The sequence below is a fragment of the Miniopterus natalensis genome, chromosome 12, assembly GCF_054644295.1.
Source record: "Miniopterus natalensis isolate mMinNat1 chromosome 12, mMinNat1.hap1, whole genome shotgun sequence".
NCBI lineage: Eukaryota > Metazoa > Chordata > Mammalia > Chiroptera > Miniopteridae > Miniopterus > Miniopterus natalensis.
Window position 1 is genome coordinate 49,233,375 of NC_142092.1, and position 27,458 is coordinate 49,260,832.

A 27,458-nucleotide genomic window follows, 5' to 3' on the forward strand; every position below is an offset into this window, starting at 1 on the left:
GAGCCATGTGAGCGAGAAACATCCATCAGGTGCCTCCTGTATGCACCCTGACCAGGAATCAAACACGCAACCTTTTGGTGTACTGGACTATGTTTCGAACACTAAGCCACACGGCCAGGGCTCTGCTCATCTTTTTGAGGCATCTGCTTCCAATGTGAATTTTTAGATTTTTAGGATGTTTAAGAAAGACTATCTCTAATTGCCCTCCAAATCTGGCAACATACTTTCAAGCCAACTGAATAAGAGGCCAACTGAGTTGTTAACTTTTGTTGTTTTTTGGTCAGATTGTAAGAACTGATCTTGGTCAGTTACATAAAAATACCAAGTGTTACAGCTTGTGTAACAGCCTGATCAGCGTGTCAGCCCTGAAATTACAGATGATGAAGTGCTTACCTCTGTGTGGGAGGAGGTAGGGGTAAGGATAGGTGTCCCAAAAGAGGTACTATTTGAATGAATATTTAATACTTTTAGCTCACTAGTTGATAAAAATTACAAATTAACTACATGCTGATTTATATACATAAACTAAGAGCAAAAGAATCCATGGAAGGAATATTAATATCTTTATTCAAGTAAAGAATTTAAACATAAATGCTCACATTAGTGAATGTATCATGGTCAAAGTTTTGTAGACCTTAAAGTTTTAGCCATTGGCCATAACTTGGGGGTCAAGCAGAGGGCCTCTATTAAATATTTGTTGAAGCCAGAAGTTGTGGGTCTTAAGGGACATAAGACAGACCTCTACCCCTTCCGCTCTATGGGAACAACATGGGGAATATCTCCAGAGAAATGGCTGCCTTGATCTTCTCTGAACTCAAGAGGCTTGCTTCTTACCCTTTTTTCAATCAACTCATAGACAGGAGAGCTAAATAACTACTAACTTTATGGTGGGAGCATCTGCTGAATGTTTAGCCCTCTCTGAACTTCATTCCTGTCCTTCAGAGATCCTTCAGATCTATTCTCACAGAACAGATCTTTCTACAAAGATCCACCCTATTTTCCCCTCAGTCACCAAATGTGAGCTTTCTAGGACACAGCTCTTGATCAAGGCCCAGAAGAGTTGTCAGTTCCTATATGTACCCCTCCTTGTACCTCAAGCTTTCCTTTACTGAAGACTCTCCTCTTCACCAGAAACACCTAGTTCCTGTTAACCCCGTTCTGCAGAGTCCCATGTATTTGTCAACAGCAGTGGTGCATCTGTCATTCCCTGCCTGGCAGATATAAACAGGGTTGACCCTGGGTTCTGCTGCTTGTAAGGTAGATTTGATTCAGTTCTCTAGCTCCCCTCTAACGTCTGGCTGGATATACATGCTCCTCCCTGCAGAAAGGAAGGCTCTGGCCTTGATAAAGTCTTGGCCTACTGTGCAGTAGCTGGGAAGTGGGTAGATACATTCAGGGCACCGATATGCCTCGTTTTCTTGTACAGGCCAGGGCTTTTTAGTGCAAAAGTTCCCGGAGTCCTTAGCCTCCCAGGTTGAGTAGGCAGTATATTATGTCACTTACTATGTGCGATGTACACATACATGGTAATTTCTTCCCCTCGCTAATCTCAGTGCTAAGCGGGGAATGACCATACCCAGACTCTTTACTAGTCAGGCCCACTCATCCCCAGGCACACGGTCATGGTCACTGACAATTGTAGACTCGTCGCACAGGGAGCCCAGATGCTAATTGCCCCGGCCAGCCCCGGCCCTGGGCATCCGCGGCAGAACTCACACACACCTAGTCGCTCACGAACGAGTGCGGCCGGCCGGTGTTCCCGCTTTCGCGGTCCCCAGCGAATGATGGCCGAGGGGCGGCGCGGTTTCCCAGCCGGCGGGTTTAGGCCTCCGCGCGCCGGAAGTGGCGGCGGGAGCGGGAGCGCTGAGTTGTGGAGCGGAGGGGCAGCGGCCCGGAGGCGGGGGCGTTGGTCATGTTTCCCCTGGGGCCAGGTAGCCCCGGAGGGGACCGGATGGCCGGAGCTGGGACTGAGGAGCCGGCACCCCACGGGGAGCAGGCGGCAGCCGTCGGGCCGCTCCCTTCCCCGCTCGAGCCGCCACAGCCCGGGGCTGACGCAGCCCCTCCCCCGTCGCCCTTCCGGAGCCCTCGACGCCCTGGCAGCCCCTCGCTGTGCCGGGCCGCGCGCACCTGGGAGCTCGTTCAGCCCGGAGCTCTGGAGTCCTCTGCTGCTTCCGCCCAAGGAGAGCCGTCACAGCCCTCCCCGCCGCGCCGGCGACCCGGGCCGGACTGCCCCGCCGGGAGCCGGGGTCGGCATGGCCTCAGCGCCAGCCCGGGCGGCCCTGGTGCCCGGCTGTTTGGGTGGCTGAGAGAGCGCAGCCTGGGCCGCGGGCTGTTCGTGGACCCGGCGCGGGACAATTTCCGCACCATGACCAACCTCTATGGTTCCATCCATCCCGCGGACTCGGTGTACCTCAGCACTCGCACCCACGGGGCCGTCTTCAACCTCGAGTACTCGCCCGACGGGTAAGCGCGGCCCTTCGGAGGGCGGGTGCCCGCCTCCGCCTGGCTTGGCTGCCCAGGGTTCGCTCGCTGGGCCCGGGCCGGGGTGTGCGAGTCCGTTTGGGGCCGCTGGCCTTCATGCCTTGGGCACTTACCGCCCGAGGCCCCCTCCCGCCCTTTGAGGTAGGCCGCCCCGGACTCCTTTGCTCACCGTCGGGACGCCTAGGCTCAGTGTACAGGTGCCTAAAGCCACCTCGGCAGGTCTGTCAGAGCCAGTCCAGAGCTAGGGTCCTCTCGCACACAGTAGATGCTCAGTAAGCACACTGGATAAATGCCACCCTAGGCTTGCATTTTTCTCACCTAAGCTGTGTCAAGTGTAGGAAGCTTGCAGATGCCCTGTTCCCTGTGGCTGACTTGCGCTGAGTGGGCAAGTGTGCAATTCCTTTGCTCCAGTAAGGTGCTAAGACACTGCCAGAGAGGTGTCCTGTGATGTAGGGCATTTGTGAAGTTCCCAGGCTAGACTACATGCTTCTGTTAAGGGGGTCCAGCCTTTTTCTGGCTGATTAAATATTTCATGTTTGGCCGTGATTTACTTTGGGCCAATTTTCAAAATATATCTTTTTAAAACCTTGTTTTGCTAGTTCAGAAACAAGTTTAACAGCAGTCAGTGGAAAATATTTACTCACAGTTCGACCATGAGACGACATAGTTAATTTAACTCTTATGCAATCAAGGCTTCTTGATTCCTGGCCATTTGCTTAGTTACTCATCCATTCCCTCATTCAGCAGATAATTGTTGACCACTTGTATGTTCCAGGTGCAGAGGTTGCAGTGATATGCAAAACCAGCTAATGGCACCACTTTCATTGAGCTTGGGACCAACTGGTTCAACCAAATTATTAACAGCCGTACTAAATGATTCATAATGTATATTTACAAATTGAGAATAGGGTGTTTGAAGTTTACTGAGGAAATGACACTTAACAAAGATCAGAGAAATGAGTAAAAGATGAGTTAGTCAAGATAGGGTTGGGGAGGGGATAGAAGTATTTCAGATGGAGGAACTGGTATGTCAAAGGCCCTGTGGCTAGAGGGGCAGCATGTCATGTCAGAGAAGCTGAAAGATGATTGGTTAACAAAGCAAAAAATTTTGCTAAAGAAAAATGTAAAATATTCTAAGGAAGGAGCAAAGCAACAGAATCTGGAGTCACAGTGAGCAGGTACACCCTTTTCCATTTCATTGATGCAAATGCTTCTTCCTAATTACATTTGGTGCTGGGATCTCCTTATAGCAGTTGGGTGGAACTTGTAGCAATGAATGTGCACCTGAATACAGGGAAAATTGGTGAGAGGAGAAACTATTTTGCTGAAGTTTATTCATGGAACTGCTTCTCTCCTCTCCTTCCCTATTCTTAAGGCTCCTTCCAAAATACCATGAGTTTGTTTGTTCCTCATAAACATTTAGTTCGTCTCTTCTCTGTATCCCAGCTCCTCTCCTCCCTACCTCCTACCTATTCTGGCAGGCCTTCAGAAGTGGCCACTTCTTTTTGGAGGTGGGATTGTAGGTAGGAAGTGAGAGGGATAGAATGAGTTACAAAGAAGAAATTCCATTGCCAGTGAGATTAGAATGAGGAATATATTACTAATAGTTCTTGTTTGAATCAGGACTACATTTTCCTGTAGATACATTTATGTAAAAGGTGGTTAGGTACTCTGATACTTAAAATAATTCAATAACCTTTAATTACCCAGTTAATATATACTTAATGTAGAAAACCTAGGCAATAAATGAACAAAAAGAAGCTAAACAAAACCTATGATTCTAGAGATTAATTGGATATCCAAGGAAATTTTTTCTTTGTGTATGTTTATTATAATATAAACATGGAATCATACTGTTTTGTAGCCTGCTTTTTTTCATGCAATATATAGTGAATTACCTATGTTAATCTATTTCTAAAACATATAAAATTTTTCATTAAATAAAACCTCTATAAACCAAATATTTTAGATTTATGTCCTTATGATAAATCCCTGCAATGAATTAAAGTTATGAAGATTTTGGATACCTATTATTAAATTGTTCTCTGTGAAGACTATACCAGTTCCCAGTTCTGTTAGACACATATGAAAGTGCGCGTCTCCTCATACCCTTGCCAACATTACATATGGCCTTTCTTTTTCATCTGTGTCAAGTTAATAGGTGAAAATAGTTCAGTGTTTTAATTTTTTAGTATCTTACTACATCTACCACTATACCCCAGATTTTTATAAGACTTAATTAAAGTAATTTTTAGAAAAAATGACATATCTGTGTTAAATGAGATAATTTCTTATATCCTTCAGTTATATATGAGTTAAATCAGCTTACAAACTGCTGTCACTTACAAGGACTTCTCAGTCCAGAGAAGGAGAGGTGACACTGAAGGTAAGAATTAAAATTATATATTTAATAGAGACTAAATTAGAATTTGACACTAAAAGAATAAATGAAAGGTATATGGATTAGGAGATAATTTCTAAAGAAGTTAAAAAATGTTTCAAGAAATAGCAATATTGTCAAAATAAGTATGTTACCTCCTGAGATGACATTTTGGAAAAAGGAAATTTGATATAATAATATCAAATGTGTGACTTTCTCAAACAATTCCTCTGTGAGAATACATTAGGCACTGTTGAAGAGAGAATTTATGTATTGGAAAATAGAAATGAAGAAATTACCCAGAATGCAGATGAGAGAGACAGAGATTGAAAATACAAAGAAGGTTTAGTGACATGGTAAATAGAGAGAAAAAGCATACCATATATTTTGTCAGTTCCTGAAAAAAAATGAGTAGAATAATGGGGCAAAAACCTATTTGAAGAGATGATAACTTTCCAGAATTGGAAAAGAGCACTAAGTCATGATTTAAGAAGCCTAACACTCTCAAGTAGGAATCCTCTCTAGACATATAGTGAAACTGTATAACAACAAATACAAAATCTTAAAAGCTAGAGAAAAAGACCTTCAAAGAAGTAGCTATGAAGACAATTAGTCATCAATAGTAGTGTAAATCAGAGGACAATGGTGATTATTTTCAGTATGCTGGAAAAACCCTGCCAATTTAGATGTCTATATCCAACAAAGAGAGGTTCTTTGTTCTTAAGAACAAAGATGAAATAAACACTTATTTACACAAGCAAAGCTTCCTGAGTTTGCCACTACACCTTCAATAATGGAATTCTGAGTTCAGACAGAAGATGTTTTCAGTTGGAAGGTCTGAGATGGTAGAAGTAATGAAGAACAAAGAATGGAAAATATGTATGTAAAACTAATTTTGTCTTTGGGATTAACAAAGATGGAACTAAAATAGAAGACAGCAATAGCATGTAAGTTACGAAGGGATGTTCTAAATTTCTTATTTTTTTTAGGGAGAATTATGATATATTAACTTTAGGCTTTAATGTGTTTAGTATGCATATTAATATTTGCAAGGTAGCCACCAAAAAAGAAGAAAGAATATTTCTAGACTAGTAACGGAAAAATATGGAATACAAAAATTTCAAAAGAAGATAAGAAAGGGAAAGAAAAAATAGAAAAGGTATAATAAAAAGCACAAAGAATGGCTAAAAATAAATCCACATATTACTAATTATAATAAATACAGAAGTACTAAATGTTCAGAAGGATAGAGAAATATTCAAACACGTTTTAAACAAAAGAAAGCTGGTGAGCTATATTAATGTCATACAAAAGAGGCTTTAATGGAGGAAAAAATTACTAGAAATGTAAGGTCACTTCATAATAAAAAAAAAGCTTAGTGTGGGGCTGCCTGCCTGGAAGATAAAACAGTTCTGAACTTGAATGATTCTTTTAGATTTAAAATATATATATAAAAAATTGTTAACTTCAAGGAGAAAACAAGTTTATCATGGGGATGATTTTCACACACATCATAGTATACTTTAACCAGACAAATACAAACATAAAAGGGATACACAAGATACAACACTACTTAAAGTCTTGCTCTAAAAGGCATATGTAGAATGCTGTATTCAGGCCTGATAATTCAGCTAGTACACATTGGTTCAGCTGTACCAGTTGTTAAAATATTGATATATGTCCATAGTAGTTGAATAGTTACTGTCCCAAGCCCATTGAGTGCCCTCCTAATGCTTCAGCACCTTCCATGAGACCTCCCAGAATAACCCTTTATATAGTAACTAAAGAGTTCAGAACTGGCACAGCATGCTGCCAACAGACATCTCACTAGAGAGCTAGTTATATCATCCATTTTAATTGCTCTTCACCCATGCCAGGTACTCTTCCCCCACGCACAAAACAAATCCAGTGACCATTTGGCTTCTCCTAGTGTGGGGCTGCCTGCTTTTATCAAGCACTCTTCCACTTTCACATGGTCATCTGTGAGAACTGCAGCCTCTGGGGAGATGCACAGAAATGAACAGAGCGGTCAGATGAGAGTAATAGTATTAGTGCATGCACCATCCAAACATATTAACTCTTGGCATAATGTGTACTTCCATAGCAGGATAGAATCTATAGCAGAGGAATGAGGCCTAAGGGGATGGTTTATGGATCAAAGACTCCTGGAATGCAGATCCCTAATTTTATCATTCCTATTGAATTTCGCCAGTATCTAGTGGGGTAAGTTTGCCAAAACCCACTGAATGCCAGCCCACCATGGGCATTAATAATGCTCATTTTATTAATGAAAATGATGGCCAACAAAAATCTCTGTGCCAGACACATTTAGTTGAGGGAACTGAAAAGCAAAAAGATCATATACAAAGAGTTTGTACCCTGGCTTATGCTCATAACTGCCATATTACATTGCCTCTCATCTGGGCTGAGGGATTAGGTTTGATATAATTAAATATATATCAATAAGTTACTTTTGTAACTTAGTTATTAAATAATTGAATACACATTGAATACACAAAATTAACAGCAAGCATTATAAAGACTAAAATATTTTAATATACTTGCTGTTACTTCAGCAAAAGTTAAAAAGAGGATTCAGCCCTATGAACAATTCTGTTGATGTTAATAGTGATTTATTTATTTATCAAGACTATAAGTTATGTAATGACTACCTATTTAATGTGAAAATTCTTGGAGGGGCTTTATGCAATTTTTTTATGTTTGTGGTTCAGACAAGAGTATCTGGATCAAATAAGATTGTATACAATTTCCAAAAATTAGTAAGTGATTGGAAGTTACTAGAATAATTTGATGAACAATTTGAGTTACAACTAATATCATTTGACAAGCATTTTAATAATCTATAGGTTTATTAAGAAAATGTTTTAAATTTTATTCATATGTTAATTTATATTACTAATAAATGTTTAACATTTTTTAATATCACACTTGACTATATGCAGTAGCTACCGCATGCTTTTTTTTTTTAAACACACAAGGAAAATTTACAGAATTTTCACTTCCAAGGCCACATATTTCAAAAGATTATCATAGAGTACAGTTTCTTAGTACACTGTGATTACTATAAATGAATAATAATAAGATAACTAAAAAAACCTCCTGTGGCCCTGGATGGTGTTGCTCAGTGGTTAGAGCGTTGGCCCTGGGACTGAAGGGTCATGGGTTGATGATCCCTGGTCAAGGGCAGGTACCTGGGTTGGAGATTTGATCTCTGGCCCTGGTTAGGGCCCGTGTGGGAGGCAACCAATTGATGTGTCTCTCTCACATCAGTGTTTCTCTCTGTTTGTCCCCGCTTCCTCACCCCTTTCTTCCACTCTCTCTGAAAATCAATGGAAAGGATATCCTCAGGTGAGTATTAACAGAGAACACAAACAAAATAACTCATGTGTTTTCAAGTTAAGAAACATTTATAAATAACTCATGGGCCAAAGAAGAAATAACAATGGAAATTAGAAATATTTAGAACTAAATGGTAATGGAAGTACCACATGTCTCTAAACTTGTGGGGATATTTAGAAGTAAAACAGTACTTACAGGGAAATTATCGTCTTTAATAAATTGTAAAGGAAGACAGGGAAAATTAATGAGCTAAATATCCACATCAAGAAAAAGAGGTTATCTACAAATAATAGCAAAGTAAATCTGAAGAAAGAAGGAAGGATATTCAATAACAAAAAGTAGAATTAGTGAAATTTTACTTTTTTTTTTTTTTTTGAGAGAGAGAAATGTCGATTTGTTGTTCCTCTTATTTATGCATTCATTGGTTGATTCTTGTATGTGCCCTGACCGTGGATTGAACCTGAAACCTTGGTGTATTGGATGGTGCTCTAACCAATTGAGCTACCTAGCCAGGGCAAATTAGTGAAATTTTAAAATTCAATAGCAATACCCAACTGAGAGAAAAATTGTCTTTGGAAAGATAAATATCTGGAAACAGCCTAAGTGCCCATCAGTAGGTGAGTGGATAAAAAAGCCGTGGTACATTTACACCACGGAATACTATGCAGCCATAAAAAAGAGGGGTCTCTTACCCTTTGGGACAGCATGGATAGACTTAGAGAGTATTATGCTAAGTGAAATAAGCCAGTCAGAGAAAGACAAGTATCACATGATCTCACTTATATGTGGAATCCAATGAACAAAATAAACTGATGAACAAAATAGATACAGAGACATAGAACCATAGAGCAGTCTGACAAATTTCAGAGGGAAGATGCGGGTGGGGAGTAGGTGGGGAGAGACTAATCAAAGAACTTATATGCATATATGCATAACCTATGGACATACAATAGTGAGGAGAAGGCCGGAGAGGGGGGTTGACGGGTGGAGGGGATTAATGGAGGGGAAAAAAAGAGGATATCTGTAATACTTTTCAACAATAAAGATTAAAAATAAATAAAAATTAGAAATAACACCCTTTCTCAAGGATGAAAATAAAACTGTGAAATACAAAAAAAAAATTAAACAGCAATTATACATTAAAAAAAAAAATGTAAAAGAAAAGATAAATAAAATTGAAAAACACTCGTTGATCAAGAGAATGCCCAAATAAACAGTATTAAAAATGAAAAAGGGGGCATAACTTCAGATGCAAAAGGTAGAGATTACAGCTTTCTAGAAGTAGCAAAGTAGATGGTTTGGACCAACCCTCTGAGAATAATTTTTAAAAGTAGAGAAAATATAAAGTATTTAATGTAAGATATAAAAACCTTATTTGGAAGGCTTTAGAGAATTGAGACAATGAAGAAGTTGCAGGGCAAAGATCTGCAAAAAGAGGAAAGCCAGAGATGTGAGCTCACCATTTTAGCCAAATGAATCAATATGGTAGAGATGAAAAGTTGATTTGACACTAGAAAATAAATTAATGTAAATTACTACATTAACATCTTAAAGGAAAAATATAAGATAATTTCAATTAATGTTAGAAAGTGTTTCATACAATTTAACATATTAATGAAAAAAGAAGCTTAGCAAATTTGTTGTGGAAAACTTCCTTAATCCAAATAATAGGAATTTAGTAGCAACAACTACAAAAAAAAAACCTCTACAGCAAACATTGTACTTAATGATGAAACAAGGAATATATTCTTGAAGATCAGGAATAAGACAAGAGTGCCTGCTGTATTAACATTTCTATTTAACATCGTACTGAAAGTCCTAGCCAGTGCTGCAAGGAAAAAAAGTGTTAAAAAATAAAAGCAATTTTTTGTAGATGATATGATTATTGACAAGGAAAAACTAAAATACCTACAGATAAAGTATTAAAATAGCAATATTGATACATATTTTAATAATCAGATACATTTCTGTGCACCAGCAACAAAGCACAATTTTAAAAAGAACATTTAAAAAAGCATTAAAAAGTCAAGTACCCAGGAATAAGTCTAATAAAAGATAGGCATGGTCTATATGGAGAATTTCCTTGGTAAATGGAGATAAACCATATTCGTGGATTGGAAGACTCCATATTGTAAAAATGTCAATTTTATGCAAACTTTTTTATAGTTATAACAGCCCCTACTAAAACCATCTGGATTTGTGTGTGTATATGCATAACTTGATAAAATGATGCTCAGAGTCCAAGAATTGCTAAGATACTCTTGCTAAGAAAATCTTGAATATGTGGCCTCCCGGGCGTGGCTCAGCGGTTGAGCGTCCACCTAGGATCCAGGCGATCAGGGTTCGATTCCCGGTCAGGGTACATGCCCAGGTTGCGGGCTGCAGCCGATCAATGACTCTCTCATCATTGATATTTCTATCTCTCTCTCTCCCTCTCCCTTCCTCTCTCTGAAATCAATAAAGATATATTTTAATAAAGAAAATCTTGAATATGTGGAAAAGTATGCATATTACTAATGGAGTGATACAAAATTGTATGATATAAATTTTACCAAAATTTTAAAGTCAGTATATCCCAATAAAAATGCCAATAATATGTCTTAGTAGGACCTGACATGCTACATCTAAAATTGACTTGGAAGAGAAAGCATAATATCAGCCCTCTGAAAAATGTTTATTAAGCAATGAGGATATCTTTCCTTGCCACATATCAAATATACTTTTAGAAATTAAAATAGCATGATGGTGTTGGCATAAAATAGAACATAGAGTACAAAAATAAAACATATATGATAAAGATGGCATTTCAAACCAATGAGAAAAGTGTAGGCTTTGATATTTGAGACAAATGATACACATTTTAAAAAGTTACGAGTCACGTCATGTACAAAAATAGATTGTAATTTGATTAAAACAAAACAATGATTATCTCTTTTATAGATCTCTTATTTACAGTATTTAAGGTTAAGATTCTCAGAGTCATTGATTCATTTACTTTTTAAAAATATATGTTTATCTTTATTGATTTCAGAGAGAGGAAGGGAGAGGGAGAAAGAGAGAGAGAGAAATATCAATGATGAGAGAGTCATTGCTTGGCTGCCCCCTGCACACCCCTAGGCATGTGCCCAACCAGGAATCGAAACTCGATCTCCTGGATCATAGGTTGATGCTCAACCACTGAGCCAAACTAGCTGGGCTGTTCATTTACTTTTATGCACAAAAGGAGAAAAGTTCATTCCATGACTTTTCTGACTAACAAAAAGAAATGGCTATTATACATCGTCTAAAATTATAGATATTAATTTGAATTTTTTTCTTTTATTTTTGTTAATCTTTACCCAAGGGTATTTTTTTCCATTGATTTTTAGAGAGAGTGGAAAGTAGGGAGGGGGGCAGAGAGAGAGAGAAACACTGAGGGAGGGAGAGGGGTAGAGGAGAGAGAAAAACTTTGACATGAAAGAGACACGTTGATTGGTTGTCTCCTACTTGCACCCTGACTGGGGCTGGAGATTGAACCTGCAATCCAGGTATGTGCCCTTGGCTGGGAATCAAACCCGAGACCCTTTGGTGCTCCAGCCGACACTCTATCCACTGAGCTGCACCGACCAGGGCAATTTGAATTACTTTTTTTAATCCTCACCTGAGGATATTTTTTCCATTGTTTTTCAGAGAGAGTGGAAGGGAGAGAGAGAAACATCGATGTGAGAGAGACACATCAGTTGTTGCCTCCTGCATGGTCCCCAACCAGGGCTGAGGATCAAGCCTGCAACTGAGGTATGTGTCCTTGGCTGGAATCAAACCCAGGACCCTTCAGTCCAAGGGCCAACGATGCCCTAACCTCTGAGCCAAACTGGCTAGGGTTGAAATATTTTTTACTCATGATGATCAAGTAGCACAAAAGTCCTTCAGATATATTAAATTTTTGAAGTCTACTTATCTCAAAAAAGTGTTTATGCAGACACCCTTTGAAGGACAATTTTATGATTGCTAAATAAGGAAAAGGTTTCAATTTAGTATATATTTTCCTTCTCCAACTTTATTTTAAAAGTTTTTTCTGAATACAAAAGTTTGACTATTTGAATTTCTGTCTTATACACTTTCAGCTTAAAATTCCATTTGTTATTGGAACTATAAATTGGGAAGACCTGCAGTTTTAGAGACTCAGGATTTCATTTGCTAGATCTGAATCTGAAAGAGCAGTGCCCACAGAAAACTAGACTTAATCAAAATCAAAGACAGTAGATTTTCAGAAATCAAAATGGGGCTTGTAAAAGGTTTATAAAAATATAACTTTGTAATAGGGAAGGGTTGAAACTAGAGATAATACTAAAGAACCATAAGAGAAAGATTGTTTGACTATTTCTAACTGGTAGAATATATACTAGATCTTTTTCAATGCATTTTAATAGATACTGATAAAGAAATACATAATTTTGTTGTATAAGATGTCTTCTGCCCAGCCAGGCATGGCTTAGCGGTTGAGCATCGACCTAGGATCCGGGTGATCGGGGTTCGATTCCCGGTCAGAGCACATGCCCGGGTTGCAGGCTCGATCCCCAGTTGGGGACATGCAGGAGGCAGCCGATCAATGACTCGCTCATCATTGATGTTTCTATCTCTCTCTCTCCCTCTCCCTGAAATCAATAAAGTTATATTTTTTTTAAAAAAATTAAAAAAAAAAAAGATGTCTTCTCTAAGTTGCCTCATTTATGCATGTTTTTCTGTAACCAGCTTTTCTCATTTGAAAATATGTTTTGGAGTTCTTTCATATATCCATATCAAGCTATCCCTTTCTTTTCTAAATCAGTCATTCCTTTCATATACATTCAGGTTTCTTTCAATTTCTCCTTACAATGAAGCATATATTCTTTGTATTTATGAATGATTATGTCCCTTGATTAAATACTCGGAAAAAATTTGCTGAGTCAAAAGGTATGCACATTTAAAATTTTGATAGATACTGGTACTCTCAAAACATAAACGAAACCAGTTTGTACTCTACCATAATGTATGAGAGTACCATTTCCTACTAGTGTCAATAGTGGGTAGTGTCAGTATTTTTAATATTTGGTACTAACATGGGCAAAAAGAAGTTATTCGCTTATAGTTTGTGTAAGTATAAATATTTGAGTACCAATAACCAGAGAATGCTAGAAAACTAAACAAGAGAAATGTGTCATTTGCTTTCAGGTCAGTGCTGACAGTTGCTTGTGAACAGACTGAAGTTCTGCTTTTTGACCCTATATCATCAAAGCACATAAAAACACTTTCTGAAGCTCATGAAGACTGTGTAAATAATATCAGGTTAGTATTATAGTGAAAAAGTGAATTTTATTAGTGTGACCCAAAACACTGTGTTTGGAAATTCGTGAAAATGTGTAATGCCCTGTCCAGCAGTGCTAGAGATACACATTTGTGAATTGTAAATCTTACCCCTTGTGAAACTTGTCCCTTTAATTCCAAAACTTACTCTTAACTATTTTGGATCAGAATCTTAATGAAATGCATTTTTCACTTCCACATGATTTTCTTTTTCTCTTCATATATTAGGATTATCATTATCAACCTCAGCCAGTATTATAATAGTCCTATAATGCCTTTAGGCTAATGATCCATGTAGAATTAGGGCAGTCCTGTTACTTAGCATGTCTCACCACCACCCCTAAAATTCAAACTATTGGGGAAAAAGCACATATGCACAGAGAACTTCTTAATAGCATTGTTGGAAGCTTCTTAAATTCTCAGTAATGTGGGAAGCAGATAACAGTTGAACAGCTTGGTGGATTAATATGCAGTCATTAAAATGATGGTCACAAAGACTACATATTAACATAGACAAATGCTTAGGGTAATATAGGTTAAAATCATGATACAAATTGTACAAGTGGGACATGATGCAGAAGAAAAAAAATTAAAAGGAAATATTTTAAAGTGCTAACTGGATGAGTTAGATTGGATGGGTTATGAATAATTTTGTATTTCCTAAACTTTAAAGAGATGATATTTTTATAGTGATTACTTTTAATTAAAAAAATGTGGAAATTACTTCTAGTCAAGATGACATACTGAGTTTTAATGTAACCCCTATGCTACAAACACATAGAACAAAAGATTAAATAGCACAAAAGATATATCCAAACTGCCAAACAACAATAAACATCTTTGTGGGCCAGAAATTGAACACAGACACAAAACTGCTAGCAGGGTTTAAACCACAAGCCCACTGCGTTTGTCTGGCACTGACATGTAGTCATTTGGCCTCTGTCAGGAATCAAAAGTGCTAAAAGTGCTTCATGTGAGGCAGAAACCAGAACTGCTACATGAAGCCAGGGGTTTGGCTGAAAAAAGGAAAAAGCTATTAACTACCTGCTGCTATAGGTTTTATCTGATAAAAACACAGACTCATGACCAGGAATTGATGAAGCCATTACTGAGTCAGTGATTGAATGTATATAGGTGATATCTCCAATATCATCATGAAACTGGAGGCCTTAATATTGTAAGGTCTAGTTGTAGATTAGGGGTCCAGAAATCCAAGTGGGGGCAACTATAAAACCATTAAATAGGAAGAGAAAGAAGGAAAAATAAATAAAAACCTCTCCTACTCAAAATGAGCTACAACCCAAATTGCAAAACTCATGAAGACATCTAATATGAATATCACTGAATATCAAAATCAGTGACTAAGACAGACATTTTCTCTGGATGAAATTAATTTTATGGAGTAGTCCAACAAAGACTTTATTTTAAAAAATAAATTATTTTATTTATTTTTTTTTGACTAGGTAATACATGCACGTGGTACAAAATTCAAAGGTACAAAAGGGTAAACAGTGAAAAGTAAGTCTATCTCCCACCTCTGTCCCCTAGCCACCCAGTTCCCCTCCCCAGAGGCAACCACTATTACCAATTTCTTGCTATCTTTTCTGAGATAGTTTGTGCATGTACAAGCATATACACACACACACATACATACACTTTTATATAAATGGTAGCATTCTACACATACTGTAATGTACCTTGGCTTTTTCACTTCATAACATATTTCGAAATCATTCCATATTAGTATCCATGGGATGATATTATTCTTTTTAACGGCTGCATAGTATTCCATTGATTAGAGGAAACTTAAAAGCATTTTTAGGATGCTCAAAGAAATAAATGGTACTTTCCATTTAAAGAGAGCTCAAAAATTGCAAAACAAAAGAGATGAAACAACAGTTTAATGTGGAAATGAACCAACTAGAACTTTTTGTAGTTGGTATATAAAAACTCAGTAGATGGGATAAATTTACCCTTTACACCATTGATGACAGAATTAATGGGTTGGAAAATAGTACTAAAAAAATTCATCCAGAACACAGAAGAAAGATACAAATAATGAAAGAGTCGTTAAAAGACATAGAGGATTAATTGAGAGACTCCAACTTATATAAAAGAATTGCAAGAAAAGAAGATGCAGAGATTGGTGGAGAACTAATTTTTTAAGACAGAGGGATGCAGAGACAGAATTCTTAGCATTAAAGAAGGACCTGAGTCCTTCCATCAAGAGTAAACTCTAGAATGTCAAGTAGATTAAAGAAAGAAAAATCCACATCCAGACAGGTTGTGGTGAAATTAGAATATCAAAGATAAAGAGAAAATCTTAAAAGCCACCAAAGTTAGAAGCCAGGTGATCTACAGAGGAATGATAATTAAACTAACAGGTTTCTCATTAGCAACAGTTGATGCTAGGAAAAATGGAATAGTATCTTAAATACTAAGGCAATACCATATCATATCCAGGTAAACTGTTATTTTAGAATGAAGAATTTTAATTAGATGAAATGATAAGTGTTATTAATTATTAATAGCAGAAAGATAATTAGTTTTTTTTAGGGGGTGCATTTACAAAATTTAAATTCTAGATTAGCACTATCCAATAAAATTGTAATTCTGGCCACAAATGTAATTTTAAATTTCCTAGTTATATTAAAAAAGAAAAAAGAGACATTTGAAATTAAATTTTAGTAATATATTTTATTTAATCCAGTATGTCTAAAATATTGTTTCAGCACATAATCAATATAAAATTTATTGAGATATTTTACTTATATTTTTTCATGCTAAATCCTCAAAATGTTGTGCATATTTTACACTTAGAGTACAACTTCAGACTGGCCACACATCAAGGACTCAAACCACATGTGGCTAATGGCTATCAAGTTGGACAATGTAGTTTTAGAGAGTAACAAAAAATTGATTGTATGTATTGGGGAGTTTTATTCAGTGGGAGGGTATAGCATGATAAGGTCTCTGTCATGTTCAGGAGGAAGTAGAAATATAAAGTAATTTCAGACTCAGAACAATGCATAATTAAATATATACAGTAAAAACTAAACTAAAAGTAACTAAAATAATAGAAATACAGTTTATAGCTTCCAAACCAGCAAAAAAGGGGGAAAAGAAAATACTGAAAACCTGATCAGTTCAGTAGAAGACAGGAAAGCTTTAAAAAGTTAAATAAATAAAAATAAAGCAAAGAAAAGGGATAATAAACAGAAAATAAGAAGTAGAAATAGTTCCAAATATATGTGTAGTTCACAGTAGGTATAAATGGCTTGATCTTTATTAAAAGACACAGAAGCAGCAATTTGAATGAAGAAAAAATTATATACTTTATAGAGATACCAAAAATAAGACTGCCCAGAAATGGAAAAAGAAAACTGATGTAGGTTATCATTATTGGACAGATGGAAGACCAAAGCCTTTAATAAGGATAAAATGTAACAGTACATATTAAAAAAAGGAAAAGCCACCAGGAAGATATATATAATCATGAACTTGTATGCAACTTGAAATATACAAAGCAAAGATGGAATGATAAGGAATTACAAGTCTATAGTCATAGTGAGAGATTTTACTATAGTTTCATCCAAAACTAGTAAATCTAGCAAATAAAAATTAGACTGTAGAAGATAAACTAGAAAAGTTGCAGAGAGAGAGAGAGAGAAAGAAACATCAATGTGAGAGAGAAACAGATTGGTTGCCTCCTATATGTGCCTGACTGAGATCGAACCCTCAACCTAGGTATGTGTCCTGATCGGGAATTGAACCCACAACCTTTTGGTGTACAGGACGTCTCTCCAACCAACTGAGCCACCTAGCCAGGGCTAAATATATATATTTTTTAAATGTACAGTTGAGCTGATAAGGAAGGAATCCTAGGGCCAAAAATGAAGTGGAAGCAGGAATGCAAGGAAGTAAACAGGTATTCAAGCTGTCTTTTACCATGGCGGCATTGGTCAAATGCTGGTGACCTTGAGCTTCTGTTTTAACATGTATGAGGAGTACAGAGGACAGGCAAGTTAATTCTGCAGCCAGTTGAAGGTGAGAAGACCAGTAGACAGCTCTGCAGAAGGGTGCAAAGGGTTTATACTTTTAGCATAGAGGTGACCTAAAAATAAATCACCTTGTTCATCTAAACTGTGGCATTGGGTAGAGGGGTGTCAGAAATCTCTGTGAATCTCTAACTACAAGCCAGCCTTCATGCATGTGTGGGGCCTAAATTCACACTACCCATATGGTCCAAAAACAAATGCAGATCTTTGGAGGAGAAAACTCAGTATCATAAAGAAGTTGATTCTTCCCAAATTAGTTGATACATTAGTGCAGTTTTAATAAAAATATCAAATCTTTATAACTTGATTTTAAAATTCATATTGAACAGCAAAGTGCCAAGAATATCTGTTTTGAAGAATACTAAGATGGTAGGAGTATTCACCCCTCCAGATATCAAACATAGTCTTAGGACAGGGACAGATTAAGTGACCAATGGAATGGAATAGAACTTCCAGAAATTTGACATATGACAGCAAGGGTATTACAAATTAGTGTGGGGGTGGAAGGATAGAAAACAGAGAATTGGTTATATATATAAAAAAATAAAATAAAATTAGATTTTAATCTCATCCATAACTAAAAGTAACTGCCAGTTAGATTAAAGACCTAATAATGAAAGCAAACCTTTAAAGCTTTAGAAGAGCTGTGGGCAGTGTGTTCAGTGGTTAGTGTGTTGGCCTATACAGCGAAGGGTCCTGGATTCCGTTCCTCTGCACATACCTGGGTTGCAGGTTCACAACCCCCTCCCCACCTGTTCGCTCCCTCCCCCGTCAGGAGGCAACCAGTAGCCATCAGTGGTCGATGTTTCTCACTCTCTCTCTTCCCCTCCCTCCCTTCCACTTTCTCTAAAAAGCAATGGAAAAAATATCCTCAGGTAAGGATTAAAAAAAACAAAAAAAGCTTTAGAAGAAATATAGAATATATTTATGTTCTAGGTATGAGAAAGGATCTTTAAGACACAAAAAGCATAAACCATTAAGGATTAATAATGCCAACTGTGTTAAAATTTAAAACTTCATTATAACCAAAGATATCAGGGTATGAGAAGATAAGCTATGGGCTAGTGGGAAAAGATGTTTTCAATGCCATAACCGAAAAGTGGAGTAGTCTCCAGAATACATAAGACAATTATGCTGGAATAAAGTAGGCAAAGAATTACATAAGAAAAACTAAAATGAGCAATAAATATGGAGAGATTTTCAAGCTTACTAGTTATGTAAATGCAAATAAAAATAATAATGAAGAAATACCAAGTATTGGCAAAGATGTTGAGAAATAGAAACTCTTAGATATTATCGATGAAGTATACAATGGTAAAATTATTTTGAAGAGCAATTTGGCAACATCTGGTAAAACTGAAGATCAGTTTTAAAAATAAAGCACATGTGAGCAAGGAGATATGTTAAGAAGGTTCATTATGGCATTATTAGTATTAGAAATTGGAAATCTCCAAGAGGAAGATAAACTCTGGTATACTTATACAATGGAATACTATACATCAGTTAAAATAAATGAACTAGAAGAATCAGCATCTAAGATACATGTCAGAAATTCAGGGTTGAGCTGGAAGTGCAAACTGTAGAATGAACTGTACAGTGTGATACCATTTATATAAAGTTTGAAATATATAGACACAAGTTTGATGAGGGCATGTATTTGTCTGTTTGTTCTCTGCCTTATCCTCAGCACCTAGAACTATGCCTAGCACATAGTGGGTACCTAGCACATAGTGGGTGCTCATTAAGTATTTACAGAATAGAATGCAAAACAATATTATCAATTGTTTATGGCTATATACTTATGAATTCACGGTTTTAAAAACTTGCATGGGGAGTAACTTGCAAATTTTGGATAGTGGTTCCCTCTGGAGAGGGAGGGAGGGGAATGGGATTCGGGAGGGATATACAGGGTACTTCAACTATGTAATGTTTTTAAAAATCTGAATGATACAAAATGTTCAAATTTGATAAAGCTGGGTGGTGGGTATCACAGGTGTTTGTTATATTCTTCATAATTTTCTCTGTGTTTTTAATATTTTACAATTTAAAATGTATTACCTCTAAAAGAAGACGTATGTCAAGTTGTTTGCCACTATTCAAAATGACCTCTGACTAATCCGCTATTAGAATTTGTGTTCCTTATCAATTTCAGCTCTCATTTGCTGCTATCAGTGTGCCTGCCCTAGTACCCCACACCTACAAACTTGTATTTGCTTCTTATCTGTAGGTTAGAAAAACAGATTTTGAAGCTTTTTTAGAAGTACATATAACTTAAAAGTTTTGAGTAAGGATCTGAGGAGTCCCTGGCATGAGCTTAAGTGTGTGTTACTGAATAATACTAACTTCCATTTTTTGAGTGTTTACCGTGTGCCAAACTTTTTGTGAAGCACTTTTCATACATTATATTGTTTAATCCTCATGGTGTCCTGATGTGAGACAGATATTGTACCCATTTTAAGGAGTGAAGAAACTGCAGCCCAGATAAAGAGACTTGCCCAAGGTCTTATATATAATAAGTGGTAAAGCTGGAATTCATACTCAGTTCCATTAGACTGCCTCACTGTCCTGTTCAGAGATGTGGGCATGCACTTCCTGGTTTGATTCTAGCGAGTCATTTTGCACATATTTACTAATGTCTTCTAGTTCATTTTGTAGTTTTGAGGTTTGCTTATCTTGTAAAAAAAAAATGTTGATAGTTGTGGAGAGTATTTTCTGTTGCTTCATATTTAGGGAAAGTATATAATTTAAATTCTTAAATCCATCGTACAGGCTTACTTATCATTCCTGAGAACTCTGTATGTGGATTTAAGAATCCATTTAATAATCAAGTTCCCTCCAGTTATGTAGTTACAGGGGGAACTGAGGTTATCATAAGAATATTTACTTAGTGATATGGCAGTTAAAAAAACATTTCAATATCCCTGAATCTATTTTTCCCTCCCACTGTCTTTGTTGGTCTTTTTCTGATTGTTTTATTTCAAACAACATACTATAAATTCAGTGCTTATCACTGGGAAACATGAAATTTCTTATCTTGCAAAGGATCTAGAATTTCACAAAACCCTGAGAGTGATGTTATAGAATTTATTACATATAAAATCATTGGAAAATGAGGATTTGATAAAATTAGACAGGTTATCAATTAGAGAAAAGAAAATGACAGAAATGATGACATGATAGGTACTTTGAAAAATTATGTGAGTATTTCACAGGACTAAGAAAAGGCCCTTGGGAAAATTGATAAAGCCCTCAAATATTATACAGAAAACAATCCTCTTTGTGATTATAGTACAAAACTCAAGTATGAAGTAAGGATGCAATATTCTGCTGTCATAATTTCATTGGAAAGGTTATGCAAAAAAAACCACATTTAATTTATTCTTGTTCTAAAAACTTGCATGTAGTTAAATAAATGTAAGAAAGACTTATTTTCATGATTTTTAGTTATTATTTTTAGATAAATATTCAACAGTTTCCCTTGTACGATGAAATGTTGGTGCCTGTTTTTAAAAAAATTCAATTTCAGTTGCAGTTATCCTTTATCAGTTATCTTCTGATAATGAAGACCTCAGTTTATCCAGATATCAATTTATCCAGAGATATTATAGTGATATGTTGGGGTTTGATGAGGACATATGGAGAAGTTCTATAATTCAGAAACATAGATTTCAATGTGTGTGAAAGAGTGTCTCCTGTTTATTAGAGACTACGGAGTTAAAAGCATATTACAGTTATTAACTGATAAGGCTGACTGAGTTTTCATTTGAGAGGATTAGACCAGATCTCCAAGAACTTGTCTAAAATTTTACATTCTCTGCATCTGCTTACTCTGGGATAAGAACTGTAGGTGCTTTAACTGGTCTCCTAGTCTACATTTTTATTTTTCTATAATTTATCTAGTCTCTTTACCAATGATTCTCTAATACCAAAGTTTTTAAAATTTATTTGAGGGGGGGAGGGGAGAGAGAGAGATTTGTTGTTCCGCTTATTTATGCATCATTGGTTGATTCTGACCAAGGATCAAACCCACAACCTTGTTATATTAGGACGATGCTCTCACCAACTGATCTGACCAGGGCTCTGATACTAATTAATTTTTTTGTAAATATGTTTTTATTGATTTCAGAGAGAGAGGAAGGGAGAGGGCGAGAGAGATACAAACATGAATGATGAGAGAGTGCCATTGATCAGGTGCCTTCTGCCCGCCCCCCCACTGTGGATCTAGCCCACAACCTGGGCATGTGCCTTGACTGGGAATCAAACCGTGACCTACTGGTTCATAGGTCGACACTCAACCATAGCCATGCCAGCTGGGCTGATACCAGAATTTTTAACAAGTAATACTTTGAGGCAAAAAATGAGAAAACTAAAGTACTGAATTTTTCATTAAGGTAAATTTATTCAATTCAAAATTACTAGTTTTTAAGATTATATTTTTTCTACATTATTGGTTTTAAAATAGCTTTCATGTAACAATGGTAAGTTTTTCAATAGCCTTATTGACAAAAATTTAACACCTGATCCCCCACTTTATTTTTTTATGAAAATCCAAGAATTTTGGAACCTAACCACCTCAGAGATATTTCTGAAATTCTTATTTAATCATGTTACTTTCTTACCTTAATTAAACTCTTCAGGGTAGACTACTATGGCCTAAGCAATATAATTTCACTGGAGTTTTCAATCCATATGTGCATTAAGTATTTTCTCTAGACTAAACAAAATACCTTAGTTATATTTTTCCCTAAATTTTCAAATGTATGAAGATACTCTTAGATGGTGATCAATTTATTTTAAAAGATTGACTGACTTTCAGTAGCCTTTTGTCATTGTGTTTTTTGCAATTATATAATTCCTGTCATGTGTGGAACACATTAAAAAGCTTCATCAGAAAAGGTAAAACTATAAGGGGAAAAATGGACTTGACAATAATTAAAATTTTGATATAGTAAGAAAACACATAAACCATAATGAAAGATAGAAATATATGTGGTAAATACATTTAACACACTGTATTTGGGAAACTAAGGTATATAATTATTACTATAAAGAGATTTTATAACTCAATAATAAAAATACTGCAAAAGGAAAATCAGTAAGGAACTTGAATTCACAAAAGAATTATAATCTTCCTGTTAGTATTTAAAAAGTTCACTTTTACTAAAAATAAAAGTTTCAACTTAAAACAAGATGATTTTTCCCCCTAGTACTTAGCAGAATTTTTAAAATATCTGTGTGGCAAGGGTTTGGAGAAATGGACACTCTCCTAACAGCTGGTGGAACTATATATTGGTATATTCTTTTGAAGATAATTTGGCTGTAAATATCAAAAGCCTTACATTTTTTTTAGAATTCCTTTTTATTTAGCAATACATTTTTCTGGGAATGTACTTAGAAAAATAACTAGGGATGTGACTAATATTCGGCTGTCAGGATGTTCATCGTAACATTTTATAATAGTAAAAAATTGGAAGCAATCTAAACATCCAACAATTGCATTTTAGTTTAAAAAAGAAAAAAGATTATGGTTATTCATACAGTGAATGCTACTCGGCCATTAAGAACGATTTTGTCAATAAATCTTTAATGACATGGCAGAATATTTATGACATAATATTAGGTTTGAAATACAAGAACAGCAGTTATTTTTGGTGGTGGATTTTTTTTCTCCATTAAAAATTATTTTCAGCCTGGCTAGGCGTGGCTCAGCGGTTGAGCATCGACCTAGGATCCAGGCAATTAGGGTTCGATTCCCGGTCAGGGCACATGCCCAAGTTTCGGGCTCGGTCCCCAGTCGGGGGCATGGAGGGGGCAGCTGATCAATGACTCATCGTTGATGTCTCTATCTCTCTCTCCCCTTCTCCCTTCCTCTCTCTGGAATCAATAAAGATATGTTTAAAAAAAAAATTACTTTCAATGGGCATATATTTGTAATTAAGAGATAATTACCTGTAATCATCATAGAATAAATCTATGATATATTCTCTGTGTGTCTCTGCATTTCCATATGCAGCACTCCTAAAAGCCTCTCAGAGTACATCATCCTTACATACCTCTGTAGGAGTTTTTCACTTCTTTGAAAGTCAGTTCAAAGACACCACCTTGAAGTCTTTTCTAACCACTTTGTTTTCTTTGCTTATTCCACACAATTATTTTGTATAATTATTAACATGTATTTATAATGTCTTTTCCACCAGGCAGTGAACTCCTATCTCTTTCATCCATTTAATAAATATAAGTGTTTATTATGTGCCCAGCACTGTGTGTTGGGTACTGCAGATGTAACTATGAACTATGCAGACAGGGTCCCCCTGCCTTCAAGGAGATAGGTTTGCAAAGTACATTGTAATATTAAGCTTGGTAATAGAAGTGTAGAGTGCTTTGAAAGATTAGACCATTCGTAAATCTACCCCAGGCTGGATAGAGAAGGAAGGCTTCCTGGAAGGGATGCTAGCTAAATATTAAAAAGAAAACAATTTTTACCCAGGTGAAGGGGGAGGAGGAGGTAGTTTCAGGTAGAGAAATAGCCTAAACAGAGGCATGAAGTTTCAAAACTGTGTTAAATTTCAGGAAAGTCATTATGGTATTTGTGGATATTAAGGTTTATTTCTGATAGAAAATAATTATATATAATTTTATCTTGGAAGAAGCTCCAGAATTCATTTCTTCTGCAAGAATTTAGGAAGTTATAGAAAACAGCATAGGTTAGAAAAAGTGTCCCAATGTTGAACTAGACAGAAATTCAAGTGTGATTGGTAGGTTTGTTATTTTTAACTATTTGTATAAAATATATTCTCACTAAGCATCGAAAATTAGTGTCAAAGAATTAAAAGTTTGCATTAAAGAGTATTTTAATTCTCTGTCTTGTAATCTTGACTGGTCCTAATAAAATGGTGCTAAGTGAGATTATTTAGGGAATGCCTTTGAAGTAGTAGATGAAAATGATGGCATTTTAATAGTATTTTTTGTATGTAAATGTGTTCTAAATAGAAAGAGATGTTACTTGTAGCAGAGTAAACATTTCTCATAATTTTAAACCCTTTACGCTTAACATGTCTTCCTTGGAAATCAAGTCTTCAAAATCTCCTCTGTCTCCTATTAAATTGTTTCTCACCATTTGTGTTTCCTATACAGATTTTAAAGTTCTTCTTTCTCTTTAGCACTGTACTACAAACACCTATCCCTGTTTTCATTTTCAAATAAAAATCAGTATTTTAAAGGCAATGGATAATATTGCCATGTGGCCCTCATTAGATCATAGTTTTGTTCTCTGTGATTATGTGAATTATACTTACTGTTTATTGTATATCAGAATCATTGGGTTTATACAGTGAGTTTGTAGTCCTTTTTTGTTGGTTTTCTTAATTAGGTAATACAGAAACTGTTTCTCAAGATTTCTTAAATAAGAGATTAAATAAACCAGTTTTTCTTTTCTGCTTTATAGATTTCTTGATAACCGGCTGTTTGCTACCTGCTCTGATGACACTACAATAGCACTATGGGATCTGAGAAAATTGAACACCAAAGTATGCACTTTACATGGTCACACTAGCTGGGTGAAGAACATCGAATATGATACTAATACAAGACTCTTAGTAACATCAGGATTTGATGGAAATGTCATTATTTGGGACACCAACAGGTTTGTGAATAGGAGATCATGTTAGGATTATAAACAAAAAAAAATTTTTTTTAGATGGTAAACAAATTCAGTGTTCTGTGTCTCTTTAGGAGAAAGAAACTAGTTTTGTGAAAAACAGTCAAAAAGTGATTCTACCTTTTGTTACTTGCACTTAGTCATATGTTGCAACTAAAAAAAGTATGTGGAGAGGAGACCAAGTAGCATAGTTAACAGTGGAAAATGGTTTATAAGATGAGTTTCCTAAATTTAAGGAAAAATATTTTGTTATTTCCTTTGGGGAACAGAAGTATTTTTTACTCGTTGGTCTTTCAATTCTAAATCTATTTATTTTGTCATATTTGCACTGTGTTTTTATCATTAAAAGAGTAGTTAGTCTGTTGGAGTGGTACTGACCCCTAGGAGAATATTTGGAAATAATGTGTGGTACAGTTTTAATTGTCACTATGGGATAAGAGAGGAGGATTTCCACTGGCATTTAGTCAGCAGGGATAAGTGTCAAAACATCCTGCAGTACATGGGACAGACAGTTTGCACAATGGACCAGTTGTCTTACCTAAAATGTCAGTAATGCCTCTGTTGTGAAACACTTTAATAAAATGTCTCCTGATAGAGAAATTGATTATTTAAAGAGTGGAGCCCAGGCCGGTTTGGCTCAGTGGTTAGAGTCACCTGTGGACCAAAAGGTCTCAGGTTTGATTCCTGGTCAAGGGCACTTACCTTGGTTGCAGGTTCAATCCTCGCCCCAGTTGGAGCATGTGTGGGAGGCAACCAATGGATATTTCATCTCACATTGATATTTCTCTCTCTCTCTCCCCCCTCCTCTCTAAAAATTAATAAAAACATATCTTTGAGGATTTAAAAAAACATACAGGTAAATTCAGAAGCACAAAAATATGGTAGGCAGATCATATAAATATCAATCACAATAAATGTATTTGGACTAAACTAGTCAGTTAAAACATAATGTTAGGTTGGATTATAAAACAAAACCCAACTATATGTTCTTTGTAATGGATATACCCCAAACATACAAACACAGAAAGTTTGAAAGTAAAATGATGGGAAAAAATAACAAACATATACAATCAAAGAAAATCAGTTGTATCTACGTTAATAGTAGACAAACCAGAGTTTAAGGCATAAAGCATTATTAGTGATAAAAAGGGACTATAGTAAAAGGTTTGTTTTGCTAGAATATAAAAGAATCTTTATCCTATGTACACCTAATAACATAGCCTCAAACCATAAAAAGTGAAAACAGACAGAATTACAAGAAAAAAATCAGAATTCTCTTCTTATTGGAAAATATTAACACCATCCATTCATTTAATAATAGATACAATAGACCAAAAATTAGTAAGGCTAAAGAAGATTTAAAAAGATTAAAAATAAGCTTGATTTATTAATAAGCTTGATCTATTAGGCATATTCAGAATTCGGCTCCCAACAATTAGTGAATACATCCTCTGAAGCAGCGTTAGAATATGTACAAAAATGAGCACGTACTGAACTACAAAGTATCAACCAATATCAAAGAACTGTTATTACACAAACCATTTTCCCTGACCTCAGTATAGTCTAATTAACACAGGTAACTAAAAATTCCCATTTTTGGAAACTTACAAATTCACTTTTGAAATAGTTCATGGATCAAAGAAGAAATCATAGATAAATCAGAAGATAGACTGAAAATTAATGAACTAAGCATTTTACTAAAAACCCCCCACCAAATCTCAGAGATGGTGCATCCTTAAAAGAAGATGCTTATTAACCCAAATCTGTAATCTGATGGGGGTGGAAATTGGAACAAGATAAAAAAGGGCCTGATGAGTGCAGATATATGGAAATGATAAAGAAAAAGCAGAAATTAATGAAATTTAAAATGAAAATACAATAAAGACTTTTTTAAAGCCTGATCTTTGATCTTTAAAAAACCTAATTGAATATACAGTTCTCTGGTAAGATTCATCAGGAGAAATGAGACACAAAAAATCTTAGCAATGAAAAAGGAGACAATAAAAAATATAGAATGAGATAAGATCAGCTTTATGCCAGTATATTTGAAAACTTTGATAACATAGTTTACTCAAAAAATAGACCTTAGCAAAACTGACCAAGGAAGAAATGGAAAACCTGAAATAGAACTATTACCAGAACTGATATTTAACCAATATGCACTAGTACAGCTAAAGTGGTTTTCAAAAGATTGAACTTC

General features: G+C 36.0%; 1 protein-coding gene across 1 annotated transcript in view; it reads left to right on the forward strand.

The window, feature by feature from the left end:
* Positions 1 to 1,912: 1,912 nt before the first annotated feature.
* The window catches only part of DCAF10 (DDB1 and CUL4 associated factor 10), a 41,902-nt gene continuing 16,356 nt past the window's right edge, over positions 1,913 to 27,458 (forward strand). Inside the window, exons 1-3 of the mRNA XM_087822773.1 lie at positions 1,913 to 2,463; positions 13,412 to 13,525; positions 25,046 to 25,243. Of these exons, the coding sequence (XP_087678899.1) occupies positions 1,913 to 2,463; positions 13,412 to 13,525; positions 25,046 to 25,243 (863 nt within the window). The remainder of the gene's footprint in view (positions 2,464 to 13,411; positions 13,526 to 25,045; positions 25,244 to 27,458) is intronic.